Genomic DNA, 24,229 nt, shown 5'->3' with positions numbered 1-24,229 from the left:
ATACTTTCGTCGCGTAATTGTTGCTGGGTGGGCTGTAAAGTGTACCGGTGGCGTATAGGCGGAGCCAAAAGTCGTCGCTCCCGTAGAAGCAAAAGCAGTGTTGATTGCGAAGAACGCCTGTTTGCCGAGCCTCCATCTCGTCTACCCCAGCATACTCGCCACTGCAGGGAACTTCGCCCGTAGTTTGAGTCCCCATAACCAGGGCGCCGGTTTGTTGTCTAGGTTTGACATCTACCTTCTGATGACATCGTATGACCAGGCAGACTTCGCACTCTTCCTCGTCCCATACTCGACCGTGAGTTCACATACACTCACACCAGCCACATACACCCACACCAACCATATACACCCACACCAACCATATACACCCACACCAACCATATACACCCACACCAACCATATACACCCACACCAACCATATACACCCACACCAACCATATACACCCACACCAACCATATACACCCACACCAACCATATACACCCACACCAACCATATACACCCACACCAACCATATACACCCACACCAACCATATACACCCACACCAGATAAGCAGTACGCGAAGCAATCCGACAACATCGATGACGCCATCGGCATAGAGACCAAAGATAGAATGAAGTGATGCCGGTCTATGAAATGCGTCAAGTAAGCTGGACTGCGCATTGTAGAGGTTATCAAGAAGCTGTACAGTCTGAAGGACGAGGACATCCTTGCCATATATTTCCTGATCCTGCACTTGCATGGAAATGTACGAGCAAGAGGCTATCGGAACCAGGCAGAGTGGAAGAGAAGGACACTTTGGGGACGGTGCAGCATGTGCGCTGTTGGGTGTTCTAGTTCCGGACTTAGATGTGTGATGCAGTGGGCTTGATGGCGCTTGATTTAGGAGTGTTCATATTTGGTATTGTACATTGTATGGAAAGGGATGGGTATCAATGATAGTGTACAGTTGCGCTCATATGCGTATGCCATGTCTTGGAGCATCTTGCTCTCCACCTTGTCAAGGGGTCTTTCGATGCAAGTTAAGGCCCGGACGCCGAAGAAAACAGTTGAGAGAAATTTGATCCTCGTTCCCACATATTCCAGGTGCCGAAGAACAAAAGTCCTAGTAGTCTTCGAGAGGCGGTAATCCGACCGTATGCTGCTCCGACCGTACGGCAGTGAGGCAAAGGTCGTCCTTCGTGCGAGCACTGTTCAGAACAGCAGCGGTTCTTTTGGTCCGTCTCCGGGTTAACAAGGCGATCTTGATGTTCAAATCTCGGTATCGAAGTACGCCAACCCCTTTATGCCGATACCCGCCCGCGTCTCCCGAGCCAAGCCCTCCGTCCCCGGATATCGGCACCGCCACACGTCTCACCTCAAGATAGCATGCCCATCGTTGGCGAAGTCGAGGTGTATGGCGACGGTGTCCATGGTCGTGGTAGTGCATGTAGCAATGGTACTGGTAGATGTTTGTTTAGACGGTGGCCATTCAAGGTTTTGTGTCTTCACCTGCGGCACCCTCCCGTGCTCCATCGTCAGCGCATTGCATCGTGTATGCTGCCAGACACTGCTCCTCGCACATCTCGAACTCCTGTGTCAGCGCGAAAGTCTCCCTGTCCACATGCTCTTCTCGGCAAGCTTCTACGCAAGGCTCTGCGGCCATGAATAGATCGCAGCATACACCCTGGCCGATGTCTTTGGTGCAGTAGTTGTCCTTGGGTAAGGCTTGTTGGAGCGTAGATCGAAGGTTTGAAGTGAGTGATGGAAAGGTTGCGAGGAGGTTGTAACATAGGGCGAGGAGGCCAAGAGCAACGACGAAGGCAGTGATGTGTGTAGGCGGGGAGCGGAGCATGTTCGAGATGAAAGTCGACGAAGTAGAGGTCTTCGTTACGGGTGCGATGCGAACCAATGCTAACTCTTCGAATTGTCGGGGATGTGAAGTTGATGGATGAGATGGTGGTGATGATGTGTGCACAGCCCAATGAGCGAAGTGAGGAGATGGTGTCAGTGTAAACGACGTTCAGCGCGGTAGTTCGGCTGGTGGGCTGACAACTCGTGTCGGATTCGTACGTGCGTATTGCGGGGATGCAATGCAGGACTTCGATCAGATCCACCTAAATTATCAAATCCTGATGCCTGCTGCTCTCCGAATGTTTTCAGTGTATTCACGAATTGTCGCGGGAACTGTGAGAGGGCTGAGGCAAGCAACGTCCCAACCGTCAGCTTATACGCATCCCGCAACTTTCCTCATTTCATCGTATACACATCCTGCGCCATACTCCGCCCCAGGGCAACCAACCTCCAGCCTTCATACAGACAGGGCACCGCTGCGAGCGATCATCTGTCAGCGGGAAGCGCCCCGTGACACGCATCCTAACAAATTTTGGTTGGTCTGGAGGTAGGCCAAGCATTCGGTGCAATTTTTGATTGGTCGCGTCGTGAGGAATGGGGGCCAGCATTGCTGATGCGACCTATTTTTTGCACGTTTCAAGCGTGTCTCGCGACAGCTACTGCCCCGTGCATCATTACAGTCGTCGATCCACCATGACTCCGATACCTCGAAAGCCGATGCACCCGGCTTGTGCACCTGCATCGTGAAGACTTAAAGTTTGCGACTGACTTGGCGATTGAAACAAGAGGACTCCGCGTGGCATTGCAACTGCTTATTCACGACGACCGATCTGGACAGTAAAGAGCATGCGTCGCAATCGTGAGCCTGCTTGGACACCAACAAGTTGGTGAGCTCGTCGTCGCCAAATTGCACCCGAATAGGTAAGGTCAGCGTTACTGCCACACCAAGCCCCCGGGGCCGCGGATTACTCGCACCATTCCCTTTCTTCTGTAGGGCTCAGATGTCCGCATCCATCGCGCCAATTCGAGACTGCGTAGACTCGGTCAAATCTAGAAATCCTCCTGACGAACGCCACCGAAAGAAGGTTGATCGACGACAGGCAATAATTTGCGAATGACGATGGAGATGTCGCAGGATCTTCCTTGCCAGATTCCTCCACACTTGGGAACACGAAGGAACGAGTTAGCGTTCTGCTAGCCACTTCGAGGCAATGATTCCAATAAGGGAAATGCCCGTGTAATGTTTCGGATACAATGATCCAGTCTATCTTCTATGAAAATTGCCCAATGCTAATGTTACGCCTGCAATGAGCTTTCAGACAGCGAGCGCGCTTGGTGGATCAACGGCTGGTGACGATGTATACAACATCCCATTCGAAAGTATAGGTTGCGTAAAGTCCAAGTCGAAGGTGCAGAGCAACGGCTCAAGACCAGGATATCCTGTGATTGTTAGCGCTGTAGTTCCACACGACGCAGCCCTTGAGAACACTTACGCGAGCATTATGCCAGCCCCTGTAAACATGGCAGCAAACTGCGTGATAGTCTTCCTGAACTCCTTTCCTTTCTCGGGACCAGTCTCAAGGAGCTCTGGAATGACTGCCACTGTTCCAACGTAAAGGAAAGTGCCAGCCGTGAACGGAAGGAGCATGTCTCCCCACCTCAAGCTTGTGCCGAACAGTCCCGGGCCTTCCAAACCTTCAGATGCAGAGTTACCGCCAAGCTCCTGGATAGCAATGCCAATGCACGTTCCAAGCAGCGCGCCAAGAGCTGTAATGAACTGCGCACCCATGGCAGCTCTCTTGCTGAAGCCGGATTGGATAAGGAGCGCAAAGTCGCCGACCTCGTGGGGTATCTCGTGGAAGAAGACAGCGACGGTTGTGGTCGCGCCAATTGTGGGGGAAGCGTAGAAAGAAGAGCTCATTGCTAAGCCGTCGGTGATGTTGTGGGTGAAATCCGCGATAAGATTGAGGTAGCCACCAAGCTTAACACTCGGATTGATTTCTTTCTCTGGCTCCCGAAGAGTGTCCGGAGTAGTAGAGGTATTCGCAGCAGGTTTGCGGGCTCGGGCACCATCTTTCGAGCCTACCAAATGTTAGAGGAATTCGCGTGTGAATGCAATGACACACCTTTCAGTTCTGTTCCCGTTGTAGTACCAATCGGCTCGACCTTCTCGTGGGCATGACCATGAGAATGATCATGACCACCCTCACCGCCCGTCGCTATCCTTAAGCCCTTGTCCATAGCCACAAAGGTGACAAAGCCCACCATAATGGCAACACCAAGCAGCAAGTTCTTGTTGGGCTCTACCATAACAAATTTGACTTTATCGTGCTCATCTTCGCCTAGGAAGATCTCAGGCAGCAGATGGAACAGTGTATCACCCAACAGCCCGCCAACAGCAAAAGCTACCATCACCGACAGCGACGAAGGGTCGATATTGGGCGGACATAATGCGAGGAGGAAGTTGGGCGGACCAGAGATGTACAAAGTCGCTAGGAGAGCGTTGACGGCGGGGCTGCCAGGGAACAGGAAGGCGAAGATCTTGGACGTCAGACTCGACCCGGTCGGACTCGAAGCTACCTTGTGAGCATTGAGAGCCTGCACAACAGAGCAGTTCTGGTATCCGTAAGTACAAGCTTGCGTTTGTGTTGGGCACGCGACTTGGGTTAATTACCTGCAACTGCTCCTCAATCTGCGGGGAACTCAACGCACCCACATCAACACGGGCAGTCTCACCCTTTACAGCTGCTGCCGATGCATTCCAGACCCATACTGCCAGGAAAAGTGACAGGGATGCGAGCGTTCTGTTGCGACGCGACACCATGATGGACACGCGTACTCTGGTCGTAATGGGGAAGGTTGCTGTGTTTCGACGCGTACTGTGACGCCTCAGGGGTCCCCACGTATAGGGCCGAATTACTGCAGGGCTGAAGAGATGTTGCCAGGTGTTTGGAGAGGATCTGATAAGATGGAAAGAATCTGATAAGATGAGATCCGGTCGTGGTGATAAGATAACGCTAGTGGGGCGTCGGAAAAACGTTGGAAATTTTGGCGGAGACTGGAGCAGAGCGTACACTCCGCAACAACAACATTCACACAGCATAAGACCACCACTCTTGACTACACGCAAAGATGGGTCGCGAACTCCAAAAGAAGAAGAACAAGTCCTCCATCCCAAAGCTGCGCCACAAGCAGCCCTCCAAGAAGAAGATTCTGCAGAACCCCATCATCGCGAAGAACTGGTACATTCCCTTGTGCATACTTTCTCCATACTTCCTACTGATGAATGCCACAGGAACCAGAAAGAAACCCTCTCACAAAACTACGCTCGTCTTGGTCTCACCGCGCGCCTCAATCACGCCACAGGTGGCACTGAAAAGACCATCCGCACCCTCGGCCTCAACGACTCCAAGTCCTCGCGCGCCGATGCCGCTGCCGGCAGTACCGCAGATACGCTCAACATCGTGAGCGCAAAGCCCCAAATCACTGAAATCGAAGAACTCGAGGTAGAACGCGACCCCGAAACGGGCGCCATCCTGCGCGTGAAAGGCGAGAACAAAGTCGATAACCCGCTCAATGACCCGCTGAATGAAGTACTGGGGGAGGGCGGAGAAATGGAAGAGTGGAACGGCTTTGCGATGGTTCCGTCAGAGAGGAGCGACAACCCTGTAATCAGACAGCTTGAAGATGCCGCCCGCAACGGTGCGCGGAAAGCGCCAAGGAGTCAGAGCCAAAGGGAAGTAGAGTGGTTAGAGCGGTTAGTGGCGAAACACGGCGATGATTATGCCAAGATGAGCCGGGATAAGAAGCTCAATCCGATGCAGCAGACGGCAGCGGACATCAAAAAGCGTGTGACGAAGTTGAACGATTCCAAGGGCAAGGAGCGCAAGGTATGGACATGAGGTATCTGCAGTAATTTCATGCACGGCATTTTCAAGGAGTTTTGGAGTAAAAGAACAGCCCGGGCAATGCAAATCAGGACAGACATGAAGGCCGAAGAGAGAAAGAGAGGGTGATGCTAAGGCCGAAGAAGAAGACTTGAGTGTCGGGTACTTCTAGATTCGACGATACTACCGTCGCTGACCCTTTTCGTCGTCAAGGAGATGCACATGGAAGCGATAAGAGCGCCGTGCGATGTGTGGCGAATTTAAAATTATGATAGAACGGGAATTATGCTTTGCATCATAACTAATTCTTCGTTCTCGTAGGAACATGTCTCATGTCCCCTCAACGCTCGACGTCTTCGATAATATTGATTAAGTGTCACGCTGGTACCATTGTAGTTCTCTAATCGAGTGCTTACCGGCAATAATGGCTGTGCCACTGCATGTGCGATCTGCGATTGGTTTATCCTCCGAACCCTGCTCAAGCTTCATCATGATCGAATCTTCGTTTCTAACAACCTTCCTGAGCATTACACACAATGACCGCCATAAAGATCACCGAAGGAAAAGTCGCCTTCAACATCCCCAACGCCGGCAAACCCTGCGAGACCTGGTACAAGATCGTCGGCGACCTCGCAAGCGGCGTAACTCCCCTCGTAACGCTACATGGCGGTCCAGGCGCCACCCACGTGTACTTACTTCCCTTCATTGACCTATACACCAAGTACGGTATCCCGGTGGTTTTCTACGACCAAGTCGGCTGTGGAAACTCTACCCACCTTCGCGAAAAGAATGGTGACGAAGCCTTCTGGACCGTCGACCTCTTCGTCAAGGAACTGGATAACCTTGTTGACCACCTCAATATCCGCGAGCGCGGGTACGACATCCTAGGCCAAAGCTGGGGAGGCATGCTAGGCGGCGTATATGCGGCAAGGAACGCTATTGGCCTGCGCAAAGTAGTGCTAGCAGATGCACCGGCAGACGTTCCACTCATGATGAAGGGCGTGCAACAGCTTGTCAAGCACTTGCCTGATGATGTGCAGAGGGATCTTGAGGAGTGTACCCGCGAGGAGGATTTCGAAAGCGACAAGTACAAGGACGCCTGCTTGGTATTTTACAAAAAGCATCTATGTAGAATTCATCCGTTTCCTTCGGAGTTGGAGAAGGCTTTGGAGCAGTTGGAGGATGATCCGACTGTTTATGGGACGATGTAAGTTCCCTTCCCACTACTGTATCTCAATTGAGAATCTTATAGTGTTTGTGAATAGGTTGGGCCCCTCGGAGATCTTGTGCATAGGCTCGCTGAAGGATTGGGAGGGCTATTCCACGGCGCATTTGATTAAGTCGGAAGTTTTGTTGATTAATGGACGGTATGATGAGGTGCAGGATTTGGCTGTAGCACCCTGGTTCCATGCTATTCCCAAGGTGAAGTGGCTGCACCTCGAGAACTCGAGTCATATGGGACATTTTGAGGAGAGGGAGCGGTATATGCAGCAGGTTGGGGCGTTTTTAAAAAGTGACAAAGCGATGATGAAAATATAACGGGCTGTGAAAGTCAATGAGGGAAACGAAATGGCTCATGTAGTTCTGAGTGAGTTTGATCCTGAAAGGCGACGGAGAGGACTCCTAGATTCACCGTAAAACGAAGCACGATACCATTACGTATGACAGACCTCGATACTACATGGGTACAGACATTGTTCTTACCTATCGGAGAAAGTACCTCTTCTCAACCGTTTGCAGCTTTCCGACGTGCGCGGTGAGAACTCTTCCCGTATCCCGTATGCGGGTTACCGTAGAGGCGCACTCACCAACTTTCATTCAAACACTAGGGCCTCATGGCAATCTCCGCATTTACATTCAACCTTGGACTTCTTGACAGCGTTTGAGACCTTTATCTCAGCCTCTCGTGAGCCCCGCTTCAACAGCGTACCACTCTACCCAAACTACACACGAACTTCGCCCACGATGACAGCGCGCGAAGTCTACCGCTACGTCGACAAGCGCGGCGACACGGTAATCTTCAAGTTCGACCGTACGTCCCCTCCCCGCCGCTCTACCCCTCCATCCCCTCTCTTCATGTTCCCGACCTCTCTAACACCCACGCAGCCGCACTCATTAACGACACCACCGACGGCCCGCTCTCTGTCTTCCATGTCTGGATGCACCAGACCAAATCGTTGACGCAATGGAGCTCGATGCTTCTCGACCGAGTGAGTGCAGCGGAGCGGTGGCAAGCGGACAAGAAGCCCATGATGGGCCTGTTGCTTTGGCAGGGCGAGGTGAAGGGGAAGCATGTGGTCTTCAGGTTTGTGGGGTATGAGAAGAGTGAGAGGGGGTTCATGGTGGAGATGCCCGGGAGGTTTATCTGATAGAGGAAGGGGTAAAGCGTGCATAGCGGCGTGGTAAGTGCTTGATGTTCGTGGACAAAGGCCGGTCAAGTGCTGAAGTCGTGCTGGTAACAGAACAGGGCCTACGGATACATGAGGGCTGTAGGGGTTTTTACGAACGCTTACACGGAGCTGCCGAGCATTCGAACTCGACAAACAATGCAATCCTGAGGCGGTGGTTTGCGCTGAAGTTCTAGAAGGAGGATCCGTGTGGGATACAACGGGTAATCAAAGGATCGATGTGAAAGTTCGCCGCTCAAATTTAGCAAATGAGGCGGCGTGTACATGATTCTTTTATCCCTCTTTCAACTGACTGTATATTACCTATCAGTTTCAGTTCATAGCCGGCAATGGTCGAACAAACCGTGAAAGTTGACCTTCTCGACAATTTGTTGACTACGCGAACCTGCTGTTGCTTCAGCGGACCGACGTGTGGACTATCAGCTGGCATACATAGTGAAGAGGAGCATATTAACCACTCTTGCCACTGTCAAGTAGTGAGGCAATGAGCTCTAGGAACAACAATGTCTTTGTACCTAGGTGTGTCATGTGGTAAGTGATCAATGTTCATGGGTGTCGCGCTTGTTTATCTCCGGACCCACTCATAGAATCGACATCGCGTCATTCGCGCGCTCGATGCGCTAAGAATAGGATTACCAATCGATGACCCGCCCAACGAGCTTCGGTCATTGAGTTTAAACCATCTTCATCATCTCTAATTAGATATACTATTGTGTCTATAACGATGGCTTCCTCTCGTGGGCGCCGCGAACCCGATGAGCGATCGCCTCTGCTCTCTGTTGACCCAGTCCCCGACGAGCAGGATGAATTACCAGAAAACACATCGGACGCGGCAGCCTTGAAGTCGCAATCAGAACAACCTCCCAGCAGATACCGGTATCTTTCGTGGGCTTTGTTAATTGTGCTTGGTGAAGCCATTATTGGGCTTTTCATCAAAGGCTGGCTCGAAGCTGACGATGTCGACTTTGATCTTGGCGCTGCGTTGAAACGCGCTTTGGGTGGCGGTTTGAGCGGTGCAGCAGCTATGGTCCTCCAAGTTCTTCTTTTGATGCCAATTAGGACGATCATGAACTACCAATATCGGCACGGCACCTCTTTGCGAGTGGCAACACGCACGCTGTATGAAGACGGAGGAATGCGCCGGTATTACCAAGGCATTGGTGCTGCACTTTTCCAAGGACCCATAGCAAGATTTGGAGACACCGCTGCTGATGCTGGGATTATGGCGCTGTTTGGCTCGAATGGATATCTGTCGAGGCTGCCTTCGCCTATCAAGACGATCTTCGCGTCTGCTTGCGCGGCTGCGTTTCGGATGATCCTGACGCCGATTGATACCCTGAAGACAACTTTACAGGCGCAGGGTGCCGGCGGAACTGCATTACTTCGAGAGCGTGTCAAAACGGACGGAATTGGAAGTCTGTGGTGGGGAGCGTTTGCAACAGCAGCTGCTACATTCGCGGGGCATTACCCTTGGTTTGCTACGGTAAATTTTGCTTCTCGAAAGACGATGACTTTTCTGATATCTGCAACAGTACGAATGGCTCTCAGCGGCACTCACCGAGCCGGACAAGAGCCACCAACTAGTCCTGTGGCTTCTGCGCGCAGCTTTCATCGGATTCTGCGCCTCAATTGTGTCTGATTCTATTTCGAACTCTCTTCGTGTGATCAAGACCTATCGGCAGGTCAACGACACCAGAGTTTCGTACTGTAAGTGTACCACTCAAACACATGTCTGCCGACTTTAGCTCACGTACTTCAAGCGGAGGCAGCCCGACGAGTGATTCGTCAAGACGGAAAGCTGGGTCTCTTTGGACGCGGCTTGAAGACCCGTATTCTGGCGAACGGACTACAAGGAATCCTGTTCTCGATCCTGTGGAAACTCTTCCTTGATATGTATGTTTGCGATCAGCCCCAGCTTCCTGCACCATTCAGACTGTTCTTCAGGAAATTATTTAGATCAGGACTAACACGAGTTGAACTCTAGTTGGGAGGAAAAGACCGGCAGCAAGAAGCAGGTGTAGGAAATTACGAAATGATTCACTAAGCATAGACGAAGGACACAGAGAAAGACATATCAAGAAACGATTCGTTGGAGCAAATGATATATGGAAGCGGACTAGATGTAGCACTATTCATCATATAGAGAAAAATGGTAGACCCGAATCGATGGAAAAACTGTATTGGGATAGACGCCGATGAAGTTATGTAAGAGGAATTGCAAACCGCTACTCGTGGACAATAGGGAGTCCACACTCAATGACGAGATGTAGGCGTATCGTTCGCACGACCTCGCCCGAATATATGATATGCCTGGTCTTCTTGACCGACAGCGTCCAGAATTTGCTGGTCAGTCGGGAACTTGTTACCGCTACTTTCTTGAGTCTCTTTCACCAGACAATCAATCGCCTGCAGATTCTCTGCAGATGTATAGTCCCGCTTGATTTTCAGAACTTTGGGAAGCCTCTCTTGCAGGTCGATTTCCAGATACTCTCTCGGCGTATCCAAGCCAAGGACCGCCAGACGATATCCAAGTGCATCTACAAAGTCGGTGAATTCAATCTCGTGAACGCACCTGTTCTTTTCCTTGTCTGCGTCTGGAAAGTCTGCGTCTGGAAAGTCTGCGTCAGTATACTTGCAACGATGATTTAGCATCGCACAAATCATACATCATTCTATACAGCAAATAACGCTCACTCTCTATCACATTCTTCGCGTAAGAACCTCCCACCGTGGCGCCACCGAAATCTATGAGTTTGACATTCGGAAATCCAGGGGTATCCTGGTTGGTCGGGTCCACCATTACGTTCACCGCGATCAGATCGCCCTTAGCCATGGGCGGATCAGACGTGTGCAGGAAGTGGAGCGCTTGGTTGAGTTGGAGGTACACGTGGAAGACGAGTTCTTGTGGGATGATGATGTTGCCGGCTATTGCTGTGTTACGCAACTGCGCCAACGTGAATCCGTTCACAGCTTTCATCGAGTACCAATACAGGCCGTTATCTCTGTCTTCTTCTGAGAACTCGAGCGGCTCGGTGAAGCGGGAGCGAAGATCGGCAGGAACATCCTGGAGCCGCTTCATCGCGGGACGCTCGTGCTTGAGGTAAAAGCGAGAGGAGAATTGCTTGTAGAGCTTTACGGCGCAGACTTGGGAACGCAGAGATGTTACGTTCAAGGGATGTTTAAGGCCCTCAAGGCTGTTGCGGGGAAGGGCAAAACAAACGTCTGCCGTGATTCCACTTCCTGCGTGGCTTAGGCCTATGTACTTCCCATCAGTTGCGATTGTGACGTTGGAGGGAGACTTGAAGGGAAACATAGTTTCAGCGATAGTATGTTTTGGTTAATGATTTAGGTATTCCAATCACCTGGGGAAGAATTAAGTCGATCTATAAAGGCTTATGGTGAATTGTGCGTGAACGATGTCGATTGACCACTGGACGTTGGGGTTCACATACTCTGTTCACTTACAATGGGACGATTTTCTTGCATCAAAATATGGCATCGTGATAGATGCGCATGGCCACAAACTGTGTATTATGCGTGTCACTTTCTAATGTGTTTGGTAAGAGTGGTCGTGATTTATGATCCTTTGAAAATTGTATTGATGGTTTGGTTGCAAAGAGTGATAGGGACTATCAAACCACAACGCTCTCAAGATCACAAGGGCGCCGGCTTACGCGCCTTTTCAAAGGCATTGGCGGGTTCCCATACCTGGTCCCCACTTTCTGTCTTCCTCTTCCTATCACCCTAAGGACCAGCAAGTCCAATTAATCCAGTTCAGTCAGCTGGTCTACAGCATTTGACCGTATCATAGTTCCGCCATGTCCCAATCTCAGCCTGGACGATTCTTTTGCATTGTGGGACAACCACGACTAGAACTCAATTGGCGACTGCTTAGCTTCAGGAACGACCTCAGGAATGCTCTGCAAATTGTACTCGCTTTCCGGTCCAAATCTCTGGTATTGAAGCTCACTTGGTTTAGCTGGTCTTTCGGGTCGACTTTGGCTCATCCAGAGACACAGCTGCCTTCCTGAGTCTGGAATATCGCACAGAAGTTGTCGAAACATGTCGAACTTCTGCAGCTTTGTGATATTAGACCCCGCGTACCAGAAGATCTGTGATCTCATAGGATCCTCTCTCACTCTTTCGGTGATTTCCAGGAATGCGATCCGAAGTAGCTCGCAAATGCTCTCCTCCGAAATATGCGTGTCGCTCCCTAAAGACTGAGAAAATCTCCAAAGAGCATAGGTCTGGAACTTCGGCGCCATAAGGCGCTCTCCCATAGCGTAGAGGCGCGCTAATGTGACGAACTTTGAATAATGGTCAACATCGTGGGAAAGAATTGAACAGTCACGGTAAAGGTATTCGGCAAAGAATCCGAAGAGATTGGGATCTTCGTCCTCCAACCCAACAGCGCTTTCGTTCGCCTCTTTGAAATCGCCCCCTAGGCTCTTCGAGAATCGTTCTGACTCGGTCGTCAAAAGGTCGGAATGGAGGTTGAATGTGCTCATCTTCCCAACGGTGACAGTAATCATACGGGAGGTTAGTAAACTATACAAGGTTAGCTTTATGCTGGGTCCGGAGACCGTGATTACTAACAGCGAGAACTTGGGTTTCTGAATTTCTTCGGCTGAGGATTGCTTAATATCTTCGGCTGAAGAATTGATCTTTCTTCCAAACATAACAAATATTGTATGGATGACTTCGGGTATCACGAACGATGACTAGTATATGTTTTTGTTCGATCGATGGTGCATGTGAGAGTGATGCCAGCACTTCTTCTTGTAAAAAGCATGTTTCCGCGATGACGATGCTCTGCAGGAAGTGTTGCTTGGCGGTGCTACATTCGCAAATCGCTATGTTCCTCGATTCTCTGGCTAAAACTGTATTCAATTCCCAACAAACATCTTAAACGCCATCGGAAAGCTTACACTCACCGGTATGACGTTGAAACGCATGTTGCAACTACGTGGTGTCATTCGATAGGGCGGTTAGCCGGAACGACACAGCAGAGCAGGGCTACCGGCGATCTCATTCTGCAACCTCTGGCGGCTGCACGAGAGGCACCGTAAGCATTTTAGTACCCCACTCCAACCCACAACACACCTGGCGTCGATATTCATGGACATCCCATGGCTGCAGCCGACCCAATGGGAAGATCTGCTAAAACGCCATTCTAATACCGCGAAACCTTGATACTGAGCACCTTCATGCAATCCGCATAGTTCCATTTCTTATACTAAACAATCTTCTAAGTAGGATAGGCGAGCTCTTTCATAGTTCTACTATAGGTTATCAATGATTTGCAAAAGCTCCTACACCAGTTGCCCACAAATTAGAGCTACTTTTAGCATTCTCCAGCCTATAACTTCCATACAAACTCCCCCCGATTAGGCTATCCATTCTCGGACCCCTATCCTACAGATTGAACTTATTCATTTGGCAAAGGTGAGTTGCTCGAGGATCTGCATCGTCTCCCCGGCCCCCCGCTTTCTTTTATATCAAGGTCAGATTCCTTGCCTAGACAAAAGCCTTGCTCTTCGGGAGCTTCGTCTCACTGTCGCTGTTATCGTTTCGCGGTACGATGTGAGCTTAGCACCTACAGAAGATGGCCGGACACGTTTCGAAGACACGGAATATGAATACCTCGTTGCACCGGGCATATTGTACTTGTCATTTGTGTTTGGGAAATGACCAGCATGAGCATACACCATGGACACAAGTATGAGTGGATTGCGAATATTATGACTCACAAGTGTTGAACGTTTCTATGAACCCATAAACCTCCGGCCTTTACACTGGCAGGTTCTGTCTCTTGGGTCTACAATCATCACAATGTGCGCTTTTCTTTTATCGATATACTCTCCATATATATCAACACTGCCACCCTCCATCCACACTAACCGCGTTTCCCGTAATGTAACTCGCACCATCACTCAACAGATAAACAATCAATTCCGCCACCTCATCCGCCTTTCCCTTCCTCCTAAGCGCCACACGCCCTGCCTCGCTCAACGCCTCATCTTTCGTGTCCTTGACCGGAATCCTCGCGGCCTGGCTCATCGGCGTGTCGATCATGCCGGGACAGACAGCATTCACCCTTATCCCCCTCTCTCCAAACTCTTTGGCCGCACTTTTCGTCAACCCGATAACTCCATGCTTACTTGCGGCATACGCCGCGTTTCTTGGGCGTCCTTGAAGGCCCGCTATACTGGACGCATTGACGATAGATCCGTTGTCGGACATGTGCTGTAGTTGGTGCTTCATGCAGATCATGACGCCCTTGAGGTTGATATCCATGATGAAGTCCCACTCTGAAATGTCCTGCTCTGCGATGGTCTTTACGCCGATTGATTTACCTGCATGAGTATCAGCAGGTACAATCCTGGAATCCACCATTCCTTCATCTATAAGACTCCCTGTAAGAACGCAGTGAAAATGGTAGGGCTTTCTTGCAAACTTTCCTGCTTCCAATCCAACAGAAAGTGACCCAGCTCCTTCCCCCGTTCACCTTGCTTGCTTCCACCGTAGTCAGAGCTCAACTTACCAATAACACCCGCCACATTCGCCGCGCCATCCACCCTCCCCATACCCCTTCGTCGTCTCCACCCACCTCTTCACGCTTTCCTCGTCCCTCACATCCACCACGTACGGCAGCACCCCGGCTCCAGGCCATCTCGCTCTAATCTCTTTCTCAGCCTTGTCCAGACCTTCCACATTCGCATCTGCAATGGATATATTGGCACCGCGTGAGGCAAGTAGATGGGCCGTCGCGAGGCCGATGCCGGATGCTGCGCCCGTAAGAAGTATGACGCGGCCGGAGAATTGTTGTGTCATTGTGAAGTTATCGTGATGAGTAGCAGAAACTAAGAATGTTGTCCTTTGGACTAGTCTTGTAGTCTATGGGAAGGTCACGGGGTCGGTGGAGTAGTTGCATAGTGGGATGTAGCTACGGCGGAAATGCTGTTCCGGGGGTTTACTCCGCATACGGTTCCGAGGATACGCGGGGTGTACTGTAGGCTACTCCAGACGCTAATGACGCATGTTCTGGAAATGTATTGCAGCAGTTTTGGGGATAAAATTGGCGTGTTTGTAGGCAGTATGGGAGTAATGGGACGCTAATGGGAGGTGTTGGGTTTGTCCGTCTGACACATTGTGCAGGGGTTTTGCGCCGGCGCAATCGTCTACTTTTTGAGAAAGAGACCATCCAAAGTCGTGCGTTTCCAAGTATAAAGATACGCCTATATCCTTCCTCTTTCCAGAAATATACTCGGCACCTGCACTTTCCTACACCTGGTCCACTCCCCGAGATTCTTCGCCAGCGTATCAATCCCACTCCCACTATTGTATCCGCGATCTAGATGGTTCTTAATCAAGAAGTGTACGACTCTCAAGTTCTTCATCTCGAATCTATTGCTCATTAGCATCGGCTCTCCTAAGCAGGATTGGTCAAGACACTCACCTGTCAATTCTCCCACCCCTCCAGTCCTTTCCCAACAATTCTCTGAAGGTTTCGATGGTGAGAAATGATCGCAGCCATTCCCACTCATCAAATCTCCTTACGAAAAGCCCAATGTTAGCATCGCTCGCTTTGTCACCGCTCCGGGAAAGGGCGACGTAGCCTAACGGAGCGAGTGTGGTAGGCCCGAAACAATTCAGCGGAGCAGCGTTCTCTGTTTCGTATGACCGTTGTGGTCCGTATTCTGCGGTTTTTGGTGGGAGTGCAATGGGTATCGGCGTCTTTACGTCCGATGCTGGGTCGAATAGGAGATGTACCTGGTGCCTACAAGCAGACTGCGGGATCAGCGTGGGGAAATACTCCCAGTACGGCTTCGGCGCTGATTGTCTCAAGTCGTTTGGTCTGCTCACGCCCTATTTCCACCTATTAGTAGAGTCCCGCATCGCATGCGTAATTAAGATACTCACCGGGCAGCTCTGCAACACCGTCTCATAAAGCTTCCTCGCAAATCCGTCAGGATCACTGCCATCAAACAACTCCTTCCTCAGCCCTTGAGCAAAAATTCTCAAGTCCGCCGTATTCCAGTCCTGTGTTCCCACGCCTACACCCTCTCCTGTATAACCTAGCAACTGGAATCTCAAGCAGGTGAACTTGCTCATGATCTCCTCGCCAATCGCATATCTTGCTTGCTCTTCCATCCAGCGAACCTTCTCTTGCATGTCCAACCCCACCAGGTAGAAATGCCACTCAGCTTGATATCCCCCGTGCGCAGTGACACCGACGCGAGTCGTAGCTGGAGGAGGCAGTCCCGTGATGCCCGAGACGCGCACGCGGTCGCTGTTGAGCTGTGTCAGAGACACGTTTTCGAGGTTGGCGACAACGTCCGAATTGAGGTAGAGAGGACCGGAGATCTCGTAGACGAGCTGGGACGTTACGGTCTCGGTGTTCACCATGCCGCCCGTGTTCTATGCACTTGAGCAGCGCACACATTGCAGAAGAGAGCTACTTACAGATTCTTTCGCTATCACGCAATTCCCTGATGCTTCGACTTCCGCGATCGGGAACCCTAAGTTGAGATGTTTTCCTGACTTCATGAGATCCTTAAAGCCGCTGTAATACCCTCCCGTAATAAATGCACTGCATTCGATTAGATGGCCCGCAATCAACGCACCCGCCAGCTGATCCCAATCATCATTCTTCCAGCCATGCCACCACGCGCTCAACCCTATCGTAGGTGCCGCGTCACTGACTCTCCCGCAGATAACGATATCCGCGCCCTGCTTCAACGCCTCGCTAATGCCCAGACTTCCCAAGTACGCCTGCGCACACAACGGCTTATGACCCCATTCTTCTAGCGTGCGCCCATCACCAAGGTTCTTGAAAACATGCCCTCGTGCCGCCATATCTTTGAATTGATCCGTCACCTCATCGCCCTCTACCCACGCAACCTTCGCCTCCCACCCTTCCCTCTCCACACATAGCCTACGCACCACCTCAGCGAGAACCTCCGTATCGTTCGCGCCCGCATTGACCACCAACTTCGCTCCGTTTTTCTTGAGCGTTCCTATCGCGGGCTCAAAGCACTGCAGGAACGTAGATGCAAAGTGTGCATTTTGGCGCTTCTCCTCGAACGAGAAAGAAGAACCTCGCTCTTTTTCGAGTTTCCGGCGGGCTTCTTTGCCTGCGCCATAGCCAGTCATTACATTTTCGGAAAGCCAGTCTCCTACGAGGGCATCGACAGATGGATCAGATGCCAGGCGCGATATGGCGCGTACGCGGTCGGTGAAGCCGCCGGATGCTGTTCAACAGGTCAATTGATGTTTATTAGTAAGACAAAACCTTGTGCAACGTACCTCCACCGATGCGAATTGCGCGTTTAGCGGTACCATTTGTAATACTGTTCGTCGCCATTGTGTTCGCCGTGGTAGAGATACGTCAATTTTGAGAGATGGCATGGCGGGCGACCGGCAAAGACTATACATGGAAGATAGTTCATAATGCTGAGAAGCTTCTCCGAACATACTGATGGTATAAGGCTGTAGCGGGGAAGATGTGAGTGTGGAGAAGTGGGGTCTAATGATTCATTAGCGTGGGCGTCAGGTGGATGTCTCCAAGGACTGGCTGGGATGCTCCGTTGCGAAGGAAAGCAGGACCAAGGGTAAACAGAGCTTATGTAAGTCTAGTCAAGATGGAAATCGTCCTTATCGCGAAGTTGATGCAACAAGGGCGAAAGTCTCAATAAGAGCCCTCAACATGTCAGTACTGCTCACTGCGCACCATCAGCCAAGACTTGGACGTAGAGACCGATAGTGAAGTTTCTTCAGATTATGTTCCCTAAGAGCCAGTCGACTGAGCTCGAACTTAACTCGGCCGTGATCGCCGGTCGCCTATCCTGCTTTTACCGGAACTCCAAAGCTCGAGTGAAACCTGGGATATGAGATCTCAAAGGCTGGTACTAAAACTCCCCTCACGAAAAACCCCTCTCCTCTAACCAAGTAAGCGCGGATCAGAAATTATACAACCGGCTCTGCGACGAGAGCCGCCGCTATACCGCCTTCGTGTGTCATACGGTAACATGTCGAGACACAGATTGTGATGTGCTGCGATAATTATTCGCGCCGAATACCATGCTCAAAAACGACCCGGTCAATCTTGTTGAAGCCAAGTCAATGCCGCCGACTTGCACTACAGTTCGGTCTTTGAGGAGGTGAAGTCCCACAGATTTTTGACAAGCGAGTCGGGGAGGGTATAGAGGTCGACGTGGAATTCGCCATCTGCCACCTTTTGTCAGCTTGGCTGTTTCCAGCTTGAGCTCAGTATGCCACTTACTCTCGACATCGTTCTTAGTGTATGTCTCGTTGGACTTGTTGTCGTGGATCAGTGTGACCACATGAAGAAGGTCATCCTCGTTGAGCTTCTGCAGGCCGTCTGCAAGCTTCTCCATGTCGACCTGGTCAAGGCGAAGCAACTCCGCGTTAGCCTTCCATGTGCCTCAACATCAAGTGCGGGTCTCGATTCTTACCGCCTTGTCCCTCCGAGCTTTCTTCTTCGATGCATCGCTCTTACCGCGGACACCGTTTGCGTCACTGCCGGACTGCTCGAGCAACGCCACGAGATCGGGTTTCGGGTTCCTGAAGACCTGCGCAAATGATCAGCGCCTGTCCAATTGAATGCTTGCAGGTCCAGCGCAAACATACCACCTGGTGCGTCGCCTCATACTTCTCAGACTGGAAGTTGAGGTCATGCGCAAGCGTGTGGTCTCCGCCCTTATGCGCGCCTGTGAGGACAATCGTCATGTCGAACTCTCCCCATCCCTTCTCTTCAATCCTAAACGGGGGCTTCTTGAAAGCTGTCGCATCGTTAGCTCGAGTCCAGCGCACCTCCCCGTTCCATTATCCACTCCACATACTCTGCTTGTTCTTCTCGAAACTCGGGTGCAGGTTGTACACGGCCTTCTCGAAGCAGTTCGCCTGAACCTCGTTGCCCTTGTCGTCCACGAGGAAGATCTCAATACTCCATGATCGCATTGGGAAGCCCTCCATGGGTGAAGGCTCCGAGATAGGACGCTGGCGCGTTACGAGCTTGACTGTCCGTTTGATCTGCTCTCAACGTTAGTTACTGGTCTCGTATGATTGGGGTTTGGGTTCTCGGCGGCCGCGCGAGGGTCGCAACGTACGTCCGGCATGATGGGTGAGTATGTTGGGTGCGGTATAGGTGTGCGTTGTCGAGTGGGAAGACGCGCGGGGGCGGCAGTCGCGTTCAAGTTCGTGGAGAGCGCGGTTCGTGGTGCAGTGGCTGGTGGTCGGAGCTTTTAGCGGGGACGGGCTGGCGCAACCACAGAGAGCAAGCAAAAGCACAAGGGCTGCAGCTGCAGCTCGTGACTTGGCGCTTTTTAGAAGCTGGTAGCAGTATCACTGTATGGATGAATGATGCTCGAGGAGGACAAGTGAAAGTACTTAGTGATATAATCGAGTAAAGGAGCTTTGCAATGCTCGAGTTTCTACGCTGGCTCGGGACGTGCAACCCTGGAGTAAGTGAAAGAACGTGACATGAGCCAAACATTGGAACGTTTGAGAGGGCATGAGCCGTAAACACAGGTCGCATACCTTCTTTGGCATCAACGTACGCCCGGAAGTATAGAGTTCAGCCCCCGATACAATCGCAAGAGACATATTGACGGCGACCATAATAGAAACAAACACAGCTCATCATTACTGCGGTGAGTCTGGTTGAGCTTAGAGTTGACGAGCTGAACTCTTTATTCAATTATCAGGGGAAGGTCCCTAAGCCGCATGGCCGGGTCGCGTGAATACTATCTATGTGCAAGTGGGGATCTCTGCCGCCGGGGGTGTATAGTACCAATACCAAATTTCATTCCATCGCTTTCATCCGTCATCCATCGTTCAAGACATGCCTGCTCTTGTTCCCTCCCAACTCGTGTCTCCTTTACTCGGCCTTGAAAAGCGCCTCGTTCTCCTGCTGAGCCTTGATGAAAGCCTCCTTGAAGGCGTTGGCGTCTGCGCAAAGCTTGTCAGCGTCCAGAATATAAGATTGGAATAATTGAGCGCTTACTCTCGCTGTTGGCGAAACGGATGGCAAGGGTCTGAGCCTCGGGCTCGCCCTCGCTAACGTCTGCCGCGGCGTTCCACACCCAGCTGCGGTCAGAGCCGACATTGGGAGAGAGCTTCATGTCAGGCACAACTACGCCCATTAGCACGCATCCAAATCATTTGTAGTCTGGCAAGCGTACCGTAGTGGTTGGCGCAGACCTTGAGCGTCTTGTCCCGGCGCATGACGAGACGGGTCTTGCCGTTCTCCTTGTGCTTCAGTAACCTAACATCACCAGTGCCCCGCTCCTTCCACTCCCGCGAGTCCCTGTCGAACTTGAAAAGCTTTGCGCGCATCTTGAAGGTCTGCTCCTCGAGCTCCTCGTTGGTCTTGGTGTCGACCTTCTCGGTGAGGTGGACAACGGGCTGGAAGTCGACTTCGGGCTCCTCGTTCTCGGGGTTCTCGTCCTGCAACACATCAGTCGAGTACGAACCAAATACAGTATATGTACGTACCTCGCCCTTGGGCTTGGAAGCACCTGAAGGCTCGTCTGCGTCATCGACCTCCTCCTTCTTCTCCTTCTTGGGGCCACCGCCGAACATGGAGAAAACATTGTCCTTGACGGCCGTGGTGGCGGTCGACGCAGCGTTGGCAACGGTCTCGGTGACAGTCGAAGTGGCAGGCTTGTCCTCGGCCGGCTTCGGCTCGGTGATGTCTGTCGTCACCTTTGCGGTCTCGTCCTTTACCAAAGTGGCGGAGGGGTTGACGGCCTGCTCGGCGGCGGGGTCAGGTTTGGCGTCGGCCATGTTGTGGGAGAAGACGGAGGTAAAGTGGATATATCAAAGGTTTATGGGTGACAGCGTGTACCGGTGGGTGGATGCTGTGTGTAGGTGGCGTGCTGTTGGCAGTGAACTAGAATTTAAACAGAAGTCGCGATTGAGGGGCAGCCCAGGTGCGACGGACCCCGCACGTGCCACTCCAAGGCGCCGCACAGGCACCTCGACGCCTCAAGGGTCTCGCAGCCTAAAATGTAGCCTGGAAAGAATCTATCAACCTGTCTGTGTTGTCTATGTCTGCAATTCAAGTTTCGAGTGTGCTCGACTAAATATCAAGGCGCAGGTCAAACCGCACTATGTTTGAGTGGATTCTCGAGTTGTGGCTGAACATTTCCACTGATGGCTACAAACTAACTCTGAACCGTGATATCATACCAATGAGCACCGAGTCAGATCCAACCCAAATCGTCGACCAGAAACACCAACGATTCATTCCACGCCTTGTGGTCCCTGTTATTCTGGTATATCATGCCTCTGATGTCTTACTCCGATGGAAAATAAACCAGACGCCATCCCATGTAAAAAGAAATTCAAGAACGCCAGTCAAGGTAAGCTCTTCACCAGTTGGCTGACTGGCAAGACCGCGTCTTCTTCCCGTCTTTGTCCCTGCTTGACAGACCGACCGCTCGCTCAAATCCACATCGCCAGACGTAGGCGTTGTTCCTCGCCCACAGTGTACGACGAGATGTCCGCACTGGAGCTGTAGCCTGGCGGAGGCTTGTCCATGCTTCATCGCGAGCCTTAGTTAGATGACGATCGACTTCTCTACTGGCCTCTCGTACTCGGTCCACCAGTTCGCGCTCTGAGCGCCACACCTTGTCTTTCCACGCTTGAGTTTCGTCCGCTATGCGAGCGGAGACAGTGTGGAGTTGCTGCAAAATGTTCGATGAAACGTCGTGAAATACGTGCTGAACCGTGGCACGTTCACGCTGGAGATCGCTCAACCACTGTTCCACGCGAGACTTGCTGCGGCCCATCTTGATATTGAAGGACTGTTGCAGCAGCGGTTTGGAGTGAGTTACTATGCTGACGTTGAAGGAACCGACCGGATACCGTTGTTCTAGATCCACTACGTAGACGCCGTCTATCGTGCGCTCGTACCTGATAGGCACGTTCTTAGAATCCCTTGAGACCTGTATCTGCAGCTGAGGTTTCCGTGACCGCCCCGTGAAGCCTCTGGAAGGGCGAAGAATAAATCGCTGATCACCGCTGGTATAAATTTGGAAGCCGCCAATCTTCGCAGTCTTCGCCGTTTCCTCACGTCGGCGCATCTCGGCCTTCTTTTTCTCGAGCTTCTCGCGCAACTTCGCAGCTGCTTTCAGGTGCTCCTGTTCCGCTAGCTTCCGCAAGTCTTCAACCGCCTTCACTGTTTCAAGCTGAGCTGTTTGGCGTTGTTTTGCGAAGAACTCGTCGATCTTATCCTTGACTGAAGGAGTCGAAGTCGTCGATGCGACTACTTGTGGCGTGGTGGCGAGGGCGGCGGAAATAGGCGTGTGGCTCAGGGAATTTGTGAGCGGTTGTACGACTGCTGGTGTTGTCCCACCGTATTTGAGCTGCAGGAATGATGCACCGCGGTAAGCAAAAAAGACCCATCCGATCAAAGCAAACATGACCAAGCCCGTCTTCAAAGCCACCTTCAAGGGGTCATCAATAGATAATAGAGATTTGAATCCCTGTTGAATAAAGCTTGGGACCACGCCGGTGAGATTCCATGCGTCGGAACTGCAGTAATGGCTAGATGGTCGCGGAGATCGCGCGCAAGGGCTGATAGCGGCGAGATGACGGTTAAGATCCGAGGGCTCCAGGTGCATGAACGTGTATACATCTACAGGCAGCCAATCGACCTGTCTGAATTCGGAGTCATGCTTGCCCTCCACACACACTCGCAATCTCATGGGGTCGTGGTGACTCTTGAATCCTGGCTGTTCCTCATTGAATCGCCGGTGGTCAGTGACATCGAGAATTGGAATGCCGCTCGTTCTACACGCGAGGCGAGCTTCAAGGTAATCTGGTTCAGCTAGACGGACGGAGCTCGACTGAGGATAGCAAAAGATAGCCAAGTCAGGCCAGGTGTCCTGTTTGCGGCCGTGGTTGATTACGAGCTCCGCTCCACCATTGCCGTCGAGCTTGAAGATGGTACACTTCGGAGTACCTATCTTGGGCTGTACCTCAACACCTGTGCAGTGAGTTGCGTGTAGAATTGGGCTATATGGCTCCACCTGGCCGCGCACCATGATGGATTTAGAGGAACCAGGCGAGGCAAGGAGCGCGTTGAGTAGACTAGTCTTGATCCCCTCTTCGCTCCAAGCGTCCAGTCGACCTACGAACAAGACCCTGAAGGATCCTCGTTCAGGATAGAAGCGATCTGCAAGACCGAGCGCCACAGACAGACGGATCTCGGAGCAGCCGTATGGTTCCAACACTTTGGAGGTGCTCTGCTCCGGAGTGAACTCTTTCACCACGCTGTAGCCCTCAGTCGCGGCGTGGCCTTCAATAGGGTGCTCATGCAATGTAAAGTGGAACCCGCTATCACTGTCGCCTAGGCCAGGCCGCTCAGTGAGGGTGCTATCTTCGCCGGCAGCTATCACCTCGGTGTCGAGAGGGTCAGCTGCGGAGGATTCGGCAAGCCGAGAAGCCTCGCCAGCATGATAGTCTGCAAAGTCGTCCTCGCCCTCACTCTCTGTCTCGGAGAGAGTAACAGACATGTCATCGGGGGACGTAGAGGCGACCGAGGCAGTGTGACCATCGTCGTCGGAAAGGTAGCCGGCGCGGTCCAGCACCTCGTACGCGCTGTCCTCGAGGGAAGTCGCCTCTTGGGAAGGGTGTTGTGGGTTCGAACGCATGATTAGAGTGTTGAGATCGAGCTGGGCCAGAGACCGGTTGACCCGAATCGGTGGATACTCGAGTTCCTGAGCAGCGTCAGGCCTGTCGGAGGTCATATCAGCGCTGAACCATTTATGAGAGGAGTGCGAAGAGCGGCCGGCGAGAGTGGGAGGCGAAGAGAGGTCAAGTGTGAAACAAACAGGACCGGGCGTGGACGGTCAGGCCGGGGCGCTGCCTAACGTACAACGAGTGGGAAAGCTAACCGCGGGGGAGTGGAAGGGTGGGGCACCTGCGCGAGTTCGACCACTATTCTTGTGTGGAAGAGTAATAGGTGCCCATGCGGGACTGTGAACTGTGTATTTGAGCGTCAGTAGGAGTCAAGTGGTGAGTGATGTGGCGGCTGGAGACGTAATGAAGCTGTCGGGGCGTAGTACAGCT

The 24,229-nt window shown here is 51.9% G+C and overlaps 11 protein-coding genes across 11 annotated transcripts; 3 read left to right on the top strand and 8 right to left on the bottom strand.

Annotated features, from left to right (window-relative positions):
* Window positions 1–3,322: 3,322 nt before the first annotated feature.
* Window positions 3,323–4,657, bottom strand: N0V89_006511 (uncharacterized protein; the record flags this gene model as incomplete). The annotated part of the gene is made up of 3 exons (XM_056215281.1): window positions 3,323–3,915; window positions 3,960–4,449; window positions 4,508–4,657. The coding sequence occupies 3 exons, from the start codon at window positions 4,655–4,657 to the stop codon at window positions 3,323–3,325; spliced, it is 1,233 nt and encodes a 410-aa protein (XP_056069528.1).
* Window positions 4,658–4,965: 308 nt separating this feature from the next.
* On the top strand, window positions 4,966–5,735 carry NOP16 (Nucleolar protein 16; the record flags this gene model as incomplete). The annotated part of the gene is made up of 2 exons (XM_056215280.1): window positions 4,966–5,075; window positions 5,129–5,735. The coding sequence occupies 2 exons, from the start codon at window positions 4,966–4,968 to the stop codon at window positions 5,733–5,735; spliced, it is 717 nt and encodes a 238-aa protein (XP_056069527.1).
* Window positions 5,736–6,144: 409 nt separating this feature from the next.
* Window positions 6,145–6,931, top strand: N0V89_006509 (uncharacterized protein; the record flags this gene model as incomplete). Its single annotated transcript, XM_056215279.1, has 2 exons — window positions 6,145–6,150; window positions 6,272–6,931. 2 exons carry the CDS (start codon window positions 6,145–6,147, stop codon window positions 6,929–6,931), a joined length of 666 nt encoding a protein of 221 aa, XP_056069526.1.
* Window positions 6,932–8,852: 1,921 nt separating this feature from the next.
* N0V89_006508 (uncharacterized protein) lies at window positions 8,853–10,149 on the top strand (the record flags this gene model as incomplete). Its single annotated transcript, XM_056215278.1, has 4 exons — window positions 8,853–9,611; window positions 9,661–9,835; window positions 9,889–10,021; window positions 10,113–10,149. 4 exons carry the CDS (start codon window positions 8,853–8,855, stop codon window positions 10,147–10,149), a joined length of 1,104 nt encoding a protein of 367 aa, XP_056069525.1.
* A 232-nt stretch (window positions 10,150–10,381) lies between these two features.
* Window positions 10,382–11,207, bottom strand: N0V89_006507 (uncharacterized protein; the record flags this gene model as incomplete). Its single annotated transcript, XM_056215277.1, has 2 exons — window positions 10,382–10,737; window positions 10,823–11,207. 2 exons carry the CDS (start codon window positions 11,205–11,207, stop codon window positions 10,382–10,384), a joined length of 741 nt encoding a protein of 246 aa, XP_056069524.1.
* Window positions 11,208–11,997: 790 nt separating this feature from the next.
* Window positions 11,998–12,807, bottom strand: N0V89_006506 (uncharacterized protein; the record flags this gene model as incomplete). The annotated part of the gene is made up of 1 exon (XM_056215276.1): window positions 11,998–12,807. The coding sequence occupies one exon, from the start codon at window positions 12,805–12,807 to the stop codon at window positions 11,998–12,000; it is 810 nt and encodes a 269-aa protein (XP_056069523.1).
* A 1,192-nt stretch (window positions 12,808–13,999) lies between these two features.
* N0V89_006505 (uncharacterized protein) lies at window positions 14,000–14,962 on the bottom strand (the record flags this gene model as incomplete). The annotated part of the gene is made up of 2 exons (XM_056215275.1): window positions 14,000–14,484; window positions 14,689–14,962. The coding sequence occupies 2 exons, from the start codon at window positions 14,960–14,962 to the stop codon at window positions 14,000–14,002; spliced, it is 759 nt and encodes a 252-aa protein (XP_056069522.1).
* A 1,035-nt stretch (window positions 14,963–15,997) lies between these two features.
* N0V89_006504 (uncharacterized protein) lies at window positions 15,998–17,495 on the bottom strand (the record flags this gene model as incomplete). The annotated part of the gene is made up of 3 exons (XM_056215274.1): window positions 15,998–16,549; window positions 16,595–17,382; window positions 17,438–17,495. The coding sequence occupies 3 exons, from the start codon at window positions 17,493–17,495 to the stop codon at window positions 15,998–16,000; spliced, it is 1,398 nt and encodes a 465-aa protein (XP_056069521.1).
* Window positions 17,496–18,269: 774 nt separating this feature from the next.
* tfg3 (transcription factor TFIIF complex subunit Tfg3) lies at window positions 18,270–19,269 on the bottom strand (the record flags this gene model as incomplete). Its single annotated transcript, XM_056215273.1, has 6 exons — window positions 18,270–18,358; window positions 18,414–18,534; window positions 18,607–18,723; window positions 18,782–18,933; window positions 18,994–19,183; window positions 19,261–19,269. 6 exons carry the CDS (start codon window positions 19,267–19,269, stop codon window positions 18,270–18,272), a joined length of 678 nt encoding a protein of 225 aa, XP_056069520.1.
* Window positions 19,270–20,030: 761 nt separating this feature from the next.
* On the bottom strand, window positions 20,031–20,938 carry sbp1 (Ran GTPase binding protein Sbp1; the record flags this gene model as incomplete). The annotated part of the gene is made up of 4 exons (XM_056215272.1): window positions 20,031–20,101; window positions 20,157–20,285; window positions 20,335–20,599; window positions 20,648–20,938. The coding sequence occupies 4 exons, from the start codon at window positions 20,936–20,938 to the stop codon at window positions 20,031–20,033; spliced, it is 756 nt and encodes a 251-aa protein (XP_056069519.1).
* A 587-nt stretch (window positions 20,939–21,525) lies between these two features.
* Window positions 21,526–23,907, bottom strand: N0V89_006501 (uncharacterized protein; the record flags this gene model as incomplete). Its single annotated transcript, XM_056215271.1, has 1 exon — window positions 21,526–23,907. The coding sequence occupies one exon, from the start codon at window positions 23,905–23,907 to the stop codon at window positions 21,526–21,528; it is 2,382 nt and encodes a 793-aa protein (XP_056069518.1).
* Between the last annotated feature and the right edge of the window lie 322 nt (window positions 23,908–24,229).

The sequence above is a fragment of the Didymosphaeria variabile genome, assembly GCF_027946475.1.
Source record: "Didymosphaeria variabile strain IMI 356815 chromosome Unknown scaffold_5, whole genome shotgun sequence".
In the NCBI taxonomy this organism is placed as follows: Eukaryota; Fungi; Ascomycota; class Dothideomycetes; order Pleosporales; family Didymosphaeriaceae; genus Didymosphaeria; species Didymosphaeria variabile.
This window is presented reverse-complemented; position numbering and strand designations above follow the sequence as displayed.